The 17,181-nt window shown below is 33.7% G+C and overlaps 1 protein-coding gene across 1 annotated transcript; it reads right to left on the bottom strand.

Moving 5' to 3' along the window:
* Nucleotides 1-556: 556 nt before the first annotated feature.
* LOC134228851 (helicase with zinc finger domain 2-like) lies at nt 557-16,856 on the bottom strand. Its single transcript, XM_062710545.1, has 12 exons — nt 16,749-16,856; nt 13,885-14,016; nt 13,731-13,788; nt 8,549-12,182; nt 8,382-8,467; nt 4,783-4,920; nt 3,924-4,064; nt 3,216-3,823; nt 2,910-3,131; nt 2,297-2,444; nt 1,879-2,046; nt 557-1,161 (listed from the first exon to the last, which is right to left on the bottom strand). Exons 1-12 carry the CDS (start codon nt 16,854-16,856, stop codon nt 1,025-1,027), a joined length of 5,580 nt encoding a protein of 1,859 aa, XP_062566529.1. The 3' UTR covers nt 557-1,024.
* Between the last annotated feature and the right edge of the window lie 325 nt (nt 16,857-17,181).

The following is a 17,181-nucleotide window of genomic DNA, read 5'->3' as shown; positions in this document are numbered from 1 at the left end:
CAATAAAAGTGAGATTCTGACCTGAGCAAAACCGTTGAAAGCCTTGTAACATCAAGTACATTAATTTTCATATGAAACAAATATTGCCCAATCATATCAGTTTACCGGGATAAATCAAGTGGACATGAATGTAATTGAATATTGCGAATAATTAAAATACCGCCAAGTGATGATTTCAATATATACAATATTAAATGAATATTAAAAAGTGGTGTGCTTATAACGGGGAATACAAACAAGTAGTCCAAGAGCCACAGCGTCATCAGAGTAACTCTGTACTGCAGATTCTTTCACAATATATTCCAAAAAAATAATAATAAAACCACATACACCTACATACGGTGATTATTAATTCTTCTTTCACTGAGATTCTTCAACATAAATATGATCACGAATTTGTTATTTTTGATTATTTTTGATACATTTATATGTAAACATTGATCGGCTATAACTTATATAAGTTATATAAGGCTATAACTTAGATTTAACTTGAATTTTTACTTCTGCATGAAACTTTCGTATTCATTGCATTGTTCAAGATCCAGTGGTTCCTGACAAGAAAAATTTTAAAAGATGGCGCTAATTTTTAAAAAAGTGATATTGGAACTTTATCACACACAGCCCAATGCTGCTTTCTGGCGGTTTTTCTGGTTATTTTCAGTGTGTGTGGACCTTTGTCAGACAAAAATGTTTTAACTTACAGATGATTCGAAACATACAAAACATTAATACTATAAATCAAAGTTCTATGAAAACTCGGCATTTTGAAGAGAAAATTGCTGTTCTTTAGGATGAGGTTTCAAAACCTGAGATTTGTGTCAAGTTAGATATCCCAATGATATTGAAATACTCAGTAATACAATGATCACACTTTCCACCCACATCCATATACAAATATATAATGTATAGATGAATAAAGTTGATAGCAAAACGCAATTTACATATATAATCACGCCAATGGTATTGGTTTTTTTAACAAATCAAAATATGAAAACGTTTTGTAGTTATTTTTTAATCAACACGGTTAAGGAACCCAAGCCTTTTGTTGCTCCTTTTTCTTTTTCGGAGGAAAATTCTCAGCATCCTCTATACACTTATTATCGGCATATTCATCCAATAATCTTTTGAAAATGGCATCACATTGCAAAAGCTTCTTGTTTCCTGTAAGATTGAAAAATGTACTTAAAATTTTCTAAAAATTAACAATATAATTTACGAGGCATTTATCTTACTTCAGACATAAACACGCAAATTTTCGAAAGCTATCTGTCCGACAAGTAGGCAATAAAAAATTCATCAAAGTCCGAAAAAAGTAAGTGGTAGTTCCTAATTATCAGACATAACAAAATAAAGTTTTGGGCAATGAAATAGAGAAAAGAATTCTGAAAAAATCAAGTTTTATTGGTGGTATATATGTAATTATGTGTATTTCAACTTTAGATGATTTACATATACAGGTATTAACCGCCTGTGTGGCGCAGTGGCTTGAGCATCTGCTCTAGAATCGTGAAGTAAGGAGTTAATCCTTACGTTTCGGGTTCGAATCCCACTGTGGGAACTAGAGACCGGTCCTTCGGTTGAGACCGTATAAACTGATGTCCCATGTTGCAGTAGGTGCTGGCACGAAAAAGATCCTTTAATGCTCAATGAAACTAACTGAGTGCCGAGTATAGGTCAAAATTGGAGGCCCTCCACTGGTAAGTGGTGGCGTCTCCATATGAGTGAAAAATTCTCAAGAGAGACGATAAAAAAACCAAACAAACATATATACCAGTAGTTATTAAACTAAATACAGTTGTATATATTTTATATCTACATAGACTAAAATTCATACATTTTCAACTAAGAAATAAATGCTTAAACACATTTTTTACATACCTATCATTATCAGTCCTTTTCTTGCTCGAGTTAGTGCAACGTTTATCTGATGCTCATCTGTGATAAAGCCCAGGTTTTCCGTACACCATCCAATCGTTGGATGAGGTTCGATTCTATAGTCTGGTAAGGACCTAACGAGACTAAATATAACATAGTCCCATTCTCCACCTGTTGAAGTCAGGATATAAGATGAATGTCGTTTGAATTTTATAAAAAAGAATTATAACTTTTAATTAATGTCATGTATAGAACAATCTTTTATCAGATTTTTTTTCAGATACTAGATAAATATTTGGTATATGCATGTTCTTGATAAATAACAAGTTTTAATGTATCTATAAGCATTAGATATTAACTTCTAAGAAAAAAGCCATGAAATAAAACATGAACAAATACTTAGCTAAAGCTAAAATCTAACCTTGACTTGCCACAACTGTATTGACATGAGGAGCATATCTTTTAAGCCTCTCTTTGATTTTACTGCACTGTGCATTGTACTGTGACATGATGTTGATATTTTTTGCACTTATCCCTTCTTTTTTCACCAAATGCAGATATACTTTTTCCTTTGAAAAGATAAAGTATGAACCGTGATCATGCACGTGGGTAAATGAGGATGTGATTTATTGAAACAAAACGGCATAAACAAACTTGAAAAATCCCTCTTTTTATTCATTATTATAAACATATCATTGCCTCCTGTACATAAAGAAAAAGAATATCTTTTTCATAAAGGTCTGTCCGCTTTTTGTTTATATCTAATATGTAGAAAGACACAAGTCTTCCATTCAAAAGACATGCACGATGTTAAAATTTTTCAGAAGAATTATACAACTTAAATTTTGCCACTGCAATTTTCAATCTTGAAATTGATCCCTTTTTTAAAATAAATGTTGGAAATCTGTTTTGTAATTAATTTCAATTTTGTTCATTCATTTGAACTGGAGTGTTCTTTAACTATTAAGTGTAAAACTCCATTGTCATTTTTTTTTTTAAAAATATAAAATATATTATATCAAAAATAAGTTTACCACTTGATCAATTTCTGCATCATTAAATTTAGACATCTCATTGCCCTCTTCAGACATGTTTGAAAGATAATCCTCTTGACCTTCCATATGACAGAAAACTAAGGGATTCTCCGAATCCCGCCACAAACTTAGAGGTTGTAACATCTTCCATTTTTGAGGATCGTTTGTTATAAGCTTTTCGTCGTAAAATGCCTTGGATGGGAAGCTACATAGACTTGGATGCTAAAATTCAAGTTAATTTTTAAATATTTAATTTAACATTAAATTGCCTAAAAACTCAATTATTTTACACTGTAAGTTACTTACCATTCTGAACTGATCGGTTAGAAGTGTAAGTACTTTTTTTGAGGCTTGTGATTCGGCATAGCGCTCAAACATTGACTTTTGAAGTCCCAAGGCAGCAGCTTCCTGACACGTTACAATTGGTTGAAGCTGTTTATGGTCACCTATCAAAACGACTTGCTTTGCTTGTGTCGCTACAATTGCTGCCAAACATTCCGGTTCTGTACACATACCTGCTTCATCAATCAAGAGCTGGTAAATTGATTTGGCCGTGGCTTCCAGAAATCGTGAACTTGTGGCAACTGCAGTTGTGCACAAAATGACATCATATTTGGGTATTTCGTCCTGTACGGCTTTGAATATGTATTTTTTGTATTCCTTAATGTCTTGATAATCTATTTTCTTTTCTAGTTTGAATTTCCTATCAAAATCTCTTATCTTTTCGGCATATTTATTCCCGGATTTTCGAATTAGATGATGTAAAGAAACATCGTGAAGAGATTCATCTGGTGCAGACTCGTTCTTTCTTTTTGAAAACACCTTGCCCGGCATTGGAAATTCTTTGCACTCTAAAGAATTACCGTACATTCGAAGAATATTTAATTCTGGAGGACTAATTCTTTTTAAGTAAACTGAAAAATAAGTTCAAGCAAAAATCGCTTAGAAACATGAACAAGTTTGATTTTTTTAAAAATGTTTGAATATGACAAATAATGAAACTTATCTATTTACCTGTAACTAAATCAACAGATTTATTGGACGGACCGCAAAATACAACGTAGTCTTTTTTACCTCCCTTCATTTCAAAATAACGACGATTAATGGAGCTGAAGAGATTTATCAGCGCAACTCCAGTTACTGTTTTTCCGGTACCTGAAGCAATTTCAAGCATACTGTAAACATATTGTAATCTTTGACTTTATCCTTCAAAAATTGAAACATTTACACATCCAAAAATATTAACATACAAAACTTCATCTTGCTCTGATATTATTGAGCAAAAACTTTCAATTTGTCAAATGAGGGGTACAGCATTTTATCAAATATTTCATCTTTTAATGCATGGTATTTTAAAACATACATGTATTGCCACCTTTTATTAAATTTTATCGGCAAAAACTTTTTTTAAGTTAGTGACATACAAGTTGATAAAGCAAGATCTAGAATATCGGAAGTCTCGTTTAAAGTCATCATTTCGTAAGTTCTACACTCGATAAAATCACTCTGACTGACCTTTTTCATACTGATGTTAGGCCATTATTTACACAATGAGTTGTCGACGGATTTGTCCTTTTTTCCCGAACATGACAAGAAGCACACAGCGGGTGAGACCGGTCGGCAGGGGTTGCTCACTCATCCGTGGCACCTGATCCCATTTCTGATGTTTTGGAGGTTTGTGTTTACTTCGCTCCTATTTTGTAATGTTTAATGGACTTTTCTACTTGAATACCGTTCGTTATATTCACATATTTCATTATGTAACATTTTTTCACCAGTCATAGTACTAATGGACTTTATACATCCATTTCTATTTTTCCTTAAGATATTACTCTTTTGTAATATGTTGTGTTACATGTAATTGTCGTGTTACCTGGTGGGCCCTGGATCAAGGAAAAGCTTGAAGCGAGTGCATTTTTGATGGCTTTTTGTTGGTTCCTGTTGAATATTATTCCAATTTTTTGAATTTCAAGGTCCAGCATGTGATCTCCAAAATCTTTGTGAATTTTATCTGAAGTATGCAATGTTCCATATATACCTATTTAAACATGAAAGCTATGTGACTGTTATAGGGTACCTTTAAAGTGCGAAACGAAGCGAAATCTACCGAAACGAAACGAAATCAAAACGAAACCTAACATGTGGACTTTTTCTACTTTAAATAAAATTTATATAGTTCAAGCACTTGTTAATATAAAATTTAAATACCTATACATTATGCTCTCTTCTCGAATGATGTATTTATATGTATGAACTGCTGCAAGCTGCAAATACGTGCGAGCATACTATGCATGTAAAATTTCAATATGTGCAGTATTTTCTAATTTTTACGTCGTCGTCTTATTTTCAGCCCTTATTTATTTAGATACAACACATAGGCGTCGGAACCGGGAGGGGGGCAGGCACGTAGCAAGGGGGGGGGGGGAGAGCGCCCCCCCCCCCACTTTTTTTCCAAAACATTACCTTTACTATTGAAAATGTTTATTGAAAGGTTGGATGCCCCCCCCCCCCAACTTCTTACCACTGTAAAATGATATCAAGGAAATGTAATATTGTATGCAAAAAAAAAGGGAAGTAAAAGAACGTTAGCATTGAAAAAAGTTGGCCACTACCCCCCCCCCCCCCCCCCCCCCCCTTTTTTCCCAACACATTACCTTTACTATTGAAAATGTTCATTTAACGGTTGGATCCCCCCACTTCTTACCACAGTAAAATTATATCAAGGAAATATAATATTGTATGCAAAAAAAATGGAAGTCAAAGATAGTTGGCATTTAAAAAGTTGGCCACTACCCCCCCCCCCCAACACACACACACACACACACACACGCACAAAATAGGATTTTCGAGTTTGGTCAATTTCTATTCTTTTTTTTTTGCTTGTCAACTTCAACAAGTAAGTAAAAAAAATTCTCTGGCTGCCCTACCTTCTTTCAAAAACAATGCTACGTGCCGGGGGGGGGGGGGGGCTAGGTAAGCCCCCCCCCCCACTTTCTTTTGCACATATATACATAATATAGGCATTGAAAATTGGAGTTAATCTTTTTTTGTTGGTTTAGCCCCCCATACCAAACGACGCCCATGCAACATTTCTATCAAAACTGATGTGTTACATGTAAAGGTTCAAAACAAGAAACTTACGAGTATTTCATTCCGAGGTGTCTGGTTTTATCGTTCACTTATACATGTATCTCCAACCGCAGTCTGTATCCTATCTACGTTCACACGGCCTTATTTTGTATCGGGGTAATTTTCGTGGAAGAAATGAGTAGTTTGCAATAAAGAGGCTCGACCAAAGACGTCTAAAAGCATCTGATTGACAAGAAAAAATCAGCGAACGATGTCAATTTAATGTAGGTCAATGATTGATATACGAGGTTCATTCAAAAAGTTCGAAGACTTTTGCCTTAATTTTTTTATTTAACGTCATATCATATCCAAATTTGGTACACACATTTAAACAACAAATTCGAATAATTTGAGTAAAAAAATTGGAATATATCTTCATATTTATTAAAAGTACCAAGGATTTAGAACAGCAATAATGGGGTCACGGAGCACAGTCAAAATTGAGTAATTTACTAATTTTCCCTTTATAGTATAAGCCATACCGCTAGTTAATGGAGCTGAAACAAATTTTAAATTACATGTTTAAATTTAGTCGTGCTGTATTACCTAAGATGCTATTATATAAAAGGAAAACCATTGTCAACCGACGCGTCAGCGGAGGTTGACAATGGTTTTCCGAGGGGTGCCAATTTCAACTGTTACCCTCCAAAACAGGCACCATTTATTTTATTATACTGAATGTCTTCTTGATTTAGGATGTCAGCAAAAAAATCGTTGATCGTCTTTACGTTCACGTTTAGATAGCTTTCAAACCCCCCGCTACTTTGAAAAAGATTTACTGACCTATTTATAGTTAATTTGATACTCTAAGAGTCCTTTATCATCTAAAGGTTCGTTATTTCTGTACTCTCAAGCATGTTTCGTCTGTCGTTTGTTGTTTTCAAGTAAGCTACTTTGGAGACAAGCTTTTTTTGACGTCAAGTTTATTCCGGTTCTTTCAAACGCGCAACTGACGTTTTGAGAATTCTACGGTGAACCGTACGCGCATAATTTCCACGCATGTGGCATTACCGTTGTGTTACCCGTTGCCACGTGTGTTGCTACGGCTGAGGGTAATAGAACGGATTGTTAACTGCGTCTAAACCAATCAGATTGTAGTATTTAACATGAAAGTATAATAAAAGGTAATGTAATATGTCGCTCCGTTTAAAAGATATCAGTTTCTAAACACTTATTGAATTGATTAAAAATGGTTTTAAAAAAACATGACGGTGGAGGACGTCACAAAGCAGCGAGTAGCAATAAAATTTTGCTTTGCATTCCTGAAACTTCTTAAACAAACTTAAAATTTTTTGTACAAACCAAAAAATATATGAAAATAAGCATTTGTATAAATGTGGAAAATACAATTTTTGAGTGGTAGAGAGTTTGAATCGGACGATGGATGGCCTGCAAAGAAACAGGTTTTAGTTTAAAATCTTGTCAAAAGAGAACGTCATTAAACGTGATGTGCGTTTCATTGTTGCGGAACTAATCAAGTTACATGTACGCATTAAAGAATTTGAAAACACTGACAGCCTAGTTCAAGCTATTTGCACAATTGTTAGCAAACTAGGTGTTAAATTATGGATACGTTTTTATGAATGGAGAAGACGCTACAAACCGTGTATGACATTAAAAAGCTGAGTAATTTTGAGAAACTTTTACGGCGTTGTTTTTGACGTTACAATGTTGGTAACCGAGCTCCGTGGTAACAAAACATGCTGCTTTAAAAATTGGCTAACTTGAGATCTATTTAAATCAAATGGAATAAAATTTCAGACTTCGACAAAATAAATGTTCATATTTACGATGTGTTCATCTATCATCTTGTAATAATAATAATATGACAATGAGGAACATAGTCAACGTATTTTTTGAATGACCCTCGTATTAACGAAATATGAGTTTGAAGCGAGGGTGCCTGAAAGTGAATTAGGTACCTAATGTTACAAACAAGTAGGGTACCCTTTATACGAAACAATTGCCTGTGTTAACAAGTGCTTGAACTATATGAATTTCATATGAAGTAACAATAGACCATATACAGTTACACATTATATATAATGTAATATAATGTAATAATGCAATATAATATTGATGTATACCGGTATACCTTGATTTGAAAAAAAAACATTCCGAAAGTTTTGTTTTGATTCGGCAGGTTTCGTTTTGATTTCGTTTCGTTTTGATTTCGTCTCGTTTCGTAGATTTAGTTTCGTTTCGGTAGATTTCGTTTCGTTTCAGTTCGTTTCGTTTCTATTTCATTTCGCACTTTACAGGTACAACTGTTATATATAAAAAGTGCAGTCATTTTAGTAGCGGTAATTTTTAATTTTTTACTATGAGATTTTTTAAAATTACCAAGTACAGGAAGTGGTCCTCTCAGTGCAATAGCTTTAGCAAGTTCAGAAGCTCTTTCCAACCATTTTACGTACAACTCTGTCCGCCTTCAATGAAAGTAAGAGAGAAATTATGTATTAGTTTATTTTTAAAATACATCAGAAAAATTTATCAATTAAAAACCTCACCTGCTGACATCTGCTTTACGTAATATTTCCAAACTACAATCCCTCTTCTTATTTAGAATTTCCTGGGGAATTGGAGGGGTTCTTTGGTGACAAACAAACGTCACACAGACTTTCTTCTCGTTTTTCTTCGTTAAAAACTGCACATCGTTTACTTGAGCATGGCCTACCCAATACCTTTTCTCCGGGGAAATAGCACCTTTGCCAAAATTACTTACAACATCGCTTAATGGTTCCAAAGGACACCTTATACAGAGAAAATCAGATCCAGGCATATAAAAACGTTCTTTGTCTTCATTTTCTTTTTTTACATCCTCATCTGTATTTAATAGATCTGTCGAATGTGCAGTGAAATGAATGTCACGTTTTTCAAGAAAAGACTGTTTAAGAGAAAATCCTCCGCCTCTTAGACGAAAAGTGATTGGCAAATCAGTTATTGTTATAGAATCATCATCTGTTGTTTGAATTGCAACTTCCATGGAGAATATAGGCATCCAAATTTCGATGTATTCGCTACATGAAGAGTACTTTTCTTTTGTTGATTTCGTTGCTATTGAGGACAAAGTACCAAGAGGATCTCTAGCATGTTGTAAACAGATTTTTACATTCGGTGTTATGTCGAACAGTTGTGGCATAGGAGATATTATGCCTCTCTCTGGCTCCGCACACATCTGAATTGCAACAAGTTGGCCATAATTGAATGACAGGCTGTAGTTGCACATTTGGTCAGCAAAATATCCACCGCGAACTTCTGAACTTACATCATTTACTGTGTCCCATGATGCTCGTACTTGTTTATTTGAAATTGGTTGATCCTCAGCTGACATTAGTGAGTTAATATCTTTTGCTTTTCCATTAAAAAGTGCTTGCATTATATTTACCCACTGTTTAAGCTGACGAAATTGGACATGTTGATGCGGATTTATTCTGAGATAAATATTCTCCTTTGGTGGATTTTTTGTTCTCGTCTTCAACGAATATATCCGGTTTTGCCATTTGATAGTCATAAAATACCTATCAGAATTGTTTCCTTTATCAAATTTAGGTTTCTGCTTTGAATGTAATAAGTTAATTGGTAACAGCTTGCTTGTTCTGCTCAATTTACGTAATGTAGGAAAAGTTAACACAATGTCATTATTTGTGACATTTTGAATGAAGCCATTGAAAACACGGGGATCATTACTTAATGAATGGGCAAACAATAACTTCATACAACTTTTTTTGAACTGCTTTCTGATGCGATCTGTTTGGTTCATCTCCAAACAGATTTTTCGAATTTCATTTTCACTATAGGGGGGCTCTGTCAAATTGTCAAGTGCTGCATGTACCATTCTATGAACAACAAGATCTATAAAGCGACTGAGCGGAGCGGTAAAAGTTGTGAAGATGGGGACACGCAAATCAAAATGAAGTGACTCTTGCTGCTTAGAAATTAAGCATTTGTATTCAGCTGCTTCCTGTATTGCGAACCACTCTTCTAGGGCTAAGTTCTGCAGTGGATAGATTCCATCAGCACCAAGAACAACTTGTAATTTGTCATATTGATTTAATCTAGCGCATTCTTTCAATGCACCCCAAACTTTATTTTGAACAGGTATAAGATTCCTATATCGCATTTGGCTCGGATTGCAGTTGAAAACAGAACATACGGCACCAGTACCTATTTTACAATCCTGTAGATGAAATAAAATGTTATCGATGTGCTCATCGTGAGCATTTTTCCATCTCCAGAGTAGTTTTTCAGATGGGCAGACATGACACTTGCAAGGTACACATCTGGGATATTTTGCGAAAAGAAACTTTGCAACAGTTTGATTAGTAAAAATATTTAGCTCTTGCACTAACAAATATGCATCTATACATTCAATAAAATTATTTTTCTCATACGGAAACATATCATTCACTTCTGTGTAATATGCCGCATTTCCAATCCTTTGTTTGCGTAGCTTTTTTGAAATCATATGTAATATATGAATATCACCTTTCATATGCTTTGACTTTAAGAGATTTTGAACATCAGATATGGTGTACTGCTTTTCAGATTTTACTATAGATCTCTTTACTTGTCCATTATTGTCTGAGTACTTCAGAGATTTGGTTTCCTCTTCGTCAAAACAAAAGTCGAAAAAAACACTCAATGTTTTTCTCTCTTTACCAGTTTCCAAGTTGAATAATTCATTGCTAAGTCGTTCAGGAATCATGAACACTGGACGTATCTCTTTGTTTACATAGAAGTCCGACCCACGTCTTCTTGCTTCTGTGTCAAGGACATCTCCCTTTTTAATTATTGATGTGGGGTCTATTACATGTACACCGACGCGGTAGAGACCCGAATCTAAACGATTTACACTATAACAAGTTTCTGTAGCACCTTCTTTTCCATCATCTATTGTAAAAACTTTGATGAATTCTTTCTCTTCAACCAGGGCTCTTTCTCTTTTTTCTAATATTGAGTCGGTTGCCTTTCTGGCCTCTTTACTGTTAGTACAAGGCACGCGATATTGGAGTTGAAGTATGCCAAGGCCTGATTTGATATCTCCTTTTGTGTTAATTACACTTAAAATTATTCCAAATGGATACATGTCATTCCAATTTAGGATTGCAACCAAAAAACAGCATGAATGCCTACGTGTATGACTGATATCCAAATTTTTCTGAAATTCAACAACTCTTCTCTCTGTATCATATGAAAACAAATCTACTTGATATTTGTGTTTACAATTCTTATGAGAAACATTAATTTTCGGAACTGTCTTGCAAAGGGGTATCATCATATGATCTGAAAATTCATCTTTAGAGCAGATAAGCACGGGATGTTCTAAATCTCCATATCTATTTCTTTTTAATCTTCCGAGAACTTTCCCAAAGATGTCCTTGTCTTTCACTTCTTTAACATCTTTTTTCAATTTGGGAATGGTAGAACTCTGAGCTTTAGATACTCCAAGAATTTCTACAACCACTTCGTCATCAGAAAATGCCTTTCCACATTTCGATCTTCCAGAAATGATAATTTCTTTCACATCGTCTGCCAAATCTAAATTTTTACAAATTGCTTTGTGAGCTGATTCTATCTCAATACTACAGCGTTTATACTTACTTTTGTCCTGCTCAAGGTAGCTAAGAAGATTTTGTTTGTCCATTTCATTTTGGTATTGAAATGACTTTGATTTTCTTTTTGTCTGAAAACTGGCTTTACAATCGTCCGTCAAAGTTAATCCAAAAACAACGAGATCACTGTTTGTGGGTGTATTATCAGGACTTGCTTCATTATATCTGAATTGAGACTCGTCATCAAGTGTTTCAAAACCACTGTCACTGAAGGTATCTGTCTCAGATATCTGATATTCTGGTGCTTCATAAGAAAAGGGCATTTTCTTTGGGCATTCATTCTCACTAATTGATGCCTGTCCAGAATCGGAATCACTGTCTTTTGTTTCTACTGGTTCCAAGTCGTAATCCTCTTCTTTTTCGATTGTATTTTTGTGTTTTGTTCTTTTTTTCTTCACCATTGGCTCAAGAACATAACGAGGTACGTCTCTCCATGTTCTATATTTAGAATAGTCTTCAAAAGACATTGCGGTTTTATCAAGTTCTTCAGTCGGTGGCAATTTAGGTTCCTCTTTTTCTGGTCTCTTGGCTACCATAGAAATAAAACTCTTCAACGTAAAATGATTTCTAATCTTTGTATGATAGATAATATAAAATATGTTATATGCCACTTTTAAAAAATCAAAAGCACTCGGAGTTTTGTTTATATATTGACTACTTTGAATATAGACCACCCAAAAACACTTACATTAAAAAATTAGCAAAACTTATCAGTAGTTTGAAGAGAAATAAATAACAATTACTTGTATGACAAGTTTCATGCACCAATTTTTTAAAAAACTGAAACAAGTGTCTTGTATTTTTTGGGAATACTGACACTGTTTGCTTATTTAAAACGATATCATAAAACCGATAGATTAATTTACAGGAATGGTTCTTGAAACCTATAATCTCCATTATACACAAAACATTTTTTTGTCGCCTTCAAAGCAGAGCGGCACTTTTGGGATCACATTACCCGGCGTCTGTCTGTCCATCGGTCCTTCTGTCAGTCTGTCATACTTTACATTTCAAGAACTGTTAATAGTATAGATTTGATATTTTGCACACATATATCTTGGTACTAGGACTTTTGTATTTTCCATGTTTACCGACCTAGTTATCCTTGAATTTGACCTTTGACCTAATCTTTGAAGTTGACATTACCGATATACAACTTCTTTTTGATATTTAAGATATAAGTTTAAGCTAATTAGCATATGCACTGTTTGCCATGAAACTTTTGAAAAATATCAGCGTTACAGTCCACTTGACTTGACCTATGAACTACTTTGCAAAATAGACTGCAGCACGTAAAATTCAATTCATGTCTTTTGAATTAGGAGAGACGGGAATTTGATAATTATAAAGTATTTATGCACGTTCATAAGCTCATGACAATGTACTCTTTATGAAATACAGCAATCACAAAAAATACTAAGAAAATATATACATCGGGATCGGTATGTACACTGAGAATTGTGGTAAAAATAGACTGAATTCTCCGACTGTTTGAAATCACATATTAATTAACCAAATCAATTGATAAATGATTATTTATAATAATATAAACTTTATTAACATCCCTTCTACCTTTGAGGGGTTGGGGAAGTGTATTTCTATTTGATTTCCAGACTTACTATCCTTGGATTTTTTCTTCATGAACTAAATACTAATAGAACACCACTCTTAGATTCAGTTACATCTCTAAAGAAGCCAAATGCAGGCGACACATGCGTTCCTTGGAACACTCCAGTTACTGAGTATTATAGAGATTGGTGTGACATTGTTAGCTTGGTCCTTCGATTTAAATTATAATCATCTTTAAATTAACATATGGTAGTTGTACAACATATTATTTTACGTATTGCATTGAAATACCGGTAAAGCAAGAGAATTAACCATATTTAACTGATTCTTTGCTCCTGTACATTCGAGATACTGAACTGTTTGTTTGAAAAAATGTCTAAATGTTTAAAACAATATATGCATGTTCTGTTTTATTTACATATAATTATACTGATGAATAATAATATGTAATATTCAGATATACACTTTAATATTAATCAGTCCGCAATAATATTGCCTGTTTACTCACGTCTACGGTGTGGCTTCTTTACATGCTCTTCTTTGATTTGTAACACTTTTTCCTTCATCTACCAAATTGATCGACATAATCTAATTATACAAAAAATATTTTAGGTTTGATTCCTTTCATTTAACTTGAAACCTAAGAAAATTTATTAATGTACCTGTTGTGGCAGTCTTATATTAGTTTCTAATAGCCATTCAACATCTATATGGCTTTGGTCCTCTGGCACACGATTCAATTCCAAAATAAGCGAATCTCTTAATTTTCTTAAATCTTCTAAGCTTATTTCTGTCTAAAAGCAAACAATGAAAGAATTAAAAACACGCGTTCATCCCTTCTTATAAATGCAATTAATTAATTCAATTTTGGAAAATGATCTTTTTAGAGATTTTATGGAATGTCACCTATACCCCCTTTGAAGCATTACAGCTAGTTTTTCACAGAAATTAAGGTCACATTGTCATTATGCAAAAATGTGTAACGAGTCAACAAAATACATTTTAAAAGTGATATCTTCATTATTTTAAAGTTTATTCAACTTAATTAAAATATTATTCATACATAATTATTGGTAATATCTTGATATACACATCGCAGATGGATTGTGATAGTTCTCAAATGTTTTTTCGTGGTTTCTCGTCAAATGTAGCCGTGTATTTACTCATTCTTTTAAAAGCAGTTCTTTGCCATGCATTGACTCAAAAACAGTGCAAATCATGTAACTTTTGTATTTCTAAAACAATTATGATTTCAATGGTAACAACTTACTACATGTATTTTAAAAGATGAACAATGCTTTTTTATCCTGAATTTTGGCACGATTTCTTTATGCAGCATTGTCTTTTTTCGGCGCTATATTTCGACAAAACCACGACGAGTATGGAAAATGTGCAAAGTACGTCGAAAAATACTCATCTTTAAGATGACAGTTTGAAAATTTCATCTAAATAATATCAAAGAAAGCTGGATAATTTTAATTTGTCAAAACCTATGGTGAATTCATACATAGGTAATATCATATCATTTATTAATGCAGTCTCATTTAAAACATCGACTTTAAAACTTTAAGATTATGAATTTAAAGAATATACATTTGTATACCTTTAACATAAGATATTAATAACATATTAGGGCTATGTCTCGTATTAAACAATGTGACCTTAATTTGCGCAAAAAACCATGTGAGCTTAGAAAGTGCGTTGAGCTGTATAGTCTGTAGTGATGTGTTTTCAAAATATTGTTGAAGTCTAAAACAAATTTCTTTCAGTTTAAAATCAGAATTAAATTCAACCCACATATCTAGTTATCGTCAATTAAATGAGCATGTTGGGAAAAAATGAGAATGTTTTCTTCTAAATGACTTTCAATGATAATATTTTAGACAAATATGTTAAACAAGCTGAGGGAGCAAAATTTGTGAAAAAAGAATAAAAGTTATTCACTCAACTTTTTTTTAAATAAAAAGATGAGCTCTCACTGAGATTGGAAATTATTATAACATGTAATTATAAATTTGAGACACAAGAAGTTTGATCAAATTTTTAACCGCAAGATTTTCAGCCAGTCATGGCCAATGGGAGTTTGTTGCGATATCGGACAAGGAAATGTATCCAGATTGTCTTGCGTCTCTCATAAAACGGTAATTTGTATGTTCTTATACTCCTCATCAAAAATAACGTAAAATAAGATACAGGTATCGAGATTACTTTTCACATGATTTCAAATTAAATGCCATGAAAATACTTTATTTCTACATAATCTAATTAGAGCTGTAAAGAACGGGAAATGGAAAGCGTAAAGGCCCTTTCACAATTGGCGCACGAGCAGAAGCGACAAAATATTCGTGCGACCGAATAATTTTGTTTAGGATCGTAAACTGTTGCCAAAATAATCGCATATGAAAAAAGTGTTCGTACGAAATGCGCACGATTTAAAGCGACTGTTGTGCATTAAATCTTGCTATAAATCTTGCGTCTAAATGCGACTGATGTAGAATGAAAGCGAGTGTTGTAAGATAATGCGATAGGATTGCACGACTAATCGAGTAATCGGACGACTGAACCTGCGACAATACGATTGGACGTGCGGTGCTCGTGCGCTCATGAATTCCATAGTACGAATGTTCGTGCGAGTCAGAGGCCGGGTATATATACAACCCGTTTCCGACGCTCTTAAGTTGACATAGTTAAAGATGCTTATAATTATACACGGTATATATACCTGTTGCAAAGAATGACAATTGAAGGTGATAGATCGAGCAATGGTAGTAAAAACATCGCAAGATTACGTGAGACATGTTGAGCAACAGTCTCATGGTCGCAAAACACACGCAAAGACAGCTGCAATTCATCTTACGATCTTTAAAAATCGTACATCACTCTTACGAGTACATAAAACGTTGTAAGACGTTCGCACTAACTTTCGTGCGTTGAATTGCGATAATTTGGATCGCATTTGGTCGCGTCTGAATAGTGTGCATGTTGACTTTTTTGAAGAGACTTGATGCGACCACTAAAACACATGCAATGAATGCGAGACATCGTGCAACGTATGCGAGAGCTCGTGCGAAGCTAAAATTTTCCGATCGCAAAGTGTTGTCAAGTGCTCGTGCGCCAATTGTGAAAGAGCCTTAAACTGATTATGATTATGAATTAACTCATTATTTATCTAACATGGATGTGACTTGCATGTCACATCTTGTGGCCTATTTTGCTTTGATGTGCCATCTTTTTTGTAACTTTTTCATATGATGTTTTGATTGTCTTGTCTTACAGATACTTTTTTCCAGTCAGTTTTGGGGGATCAGAAATTATTATCAAATTTTACGTAACTGCTATTTAAAGCTTGTGAATTTGATCCCCTTCTTGTTGTTAAATTGTTCACATTTATACCGTCATTTTAATAAATGACATTATTCATCTATATGAAAGTGTTTTATTTGACTTATACAAAATTAGCATCAACAAGCTGCGGTGAGCCTGCCTATAGGCATAAGAATACATAAAATTACTTTGAAATAAATACCTCAGCACAATGTACTTCAATAGCTTCCTCTGTTTTCTTCAGTGCCACATCAAATTTTCCGAGGACATTTAAAGCCTTAGCCCACATGTACAGATTATTAGCGTCCATTTCGTCCCCATCTCGATCTAAACAGAATAAACGTTTATTGTTATCTCAAGGTATATTTTCTATTCTAAGATTGTTTTTCGTTAATGTAATCTATGTAAGAATTGTGTATATTCAAAGAGCAAAGTTTATCAAATCGATGAATAAAATGTCATACACATTCTATTTATATTATTTTTTTCATATTATTTTAAAGAAAGGACACCCATATTTGTTCGTAAACGGTTCTTACATTTCATGCTGTTGTGTATTCATTAAGTATTTAAAAAAAATCTTCAAAACAGTAAACCAATAGACAGTTAATCTTGTGGGTTTTTTATGTTGTGAC

This window comes from Saccostrea cucullata, unplaced genomic scaffold (assembly GCF_032062105.1).
Source record: "Saccostrea cucullata isolate Sc308-1 unplaced genomic scaffold, CSIRO_AGI_Scuc_v1 ctg5031, whole genome shotgun sequence".
Classification (NCBI taxonomy): domain Eukaryota; kingdom Metazoa; phylum Mollusca; class Bivalvia; order Ostreida; family Ostreidae; genus Saccostrea; species Saccostrea cuccullata.
This window is presented reverse-complemented; position numbering and strand designations above follow the sequence as displayed.

Excerpts from the sequence above, each read along its gene's own strand:
- LOC134228851 (XM_062710545.1), bottom strand. The coding sequence starts at position 16,856 with ATGGACGCTAATAATCTGTACATGTGGGCTAAGGCTTTAAATGTCCTC. Across the intron at positions 4,065-4,782 it reads CTTGATCCAGGGCCCACCAG|GTACCGGAAAAACAGTAACT; the intron begins GTAACACGACAA and ends AAATTGCTTCAG. Across the intron at positions 1,162-1,878 it reads AAAAGGACTGATAATGATAG|GAAACAAGAAGCTTTTGCAA; the intron begins GTATGTAAAAAA and ends TCAATCTTACAG.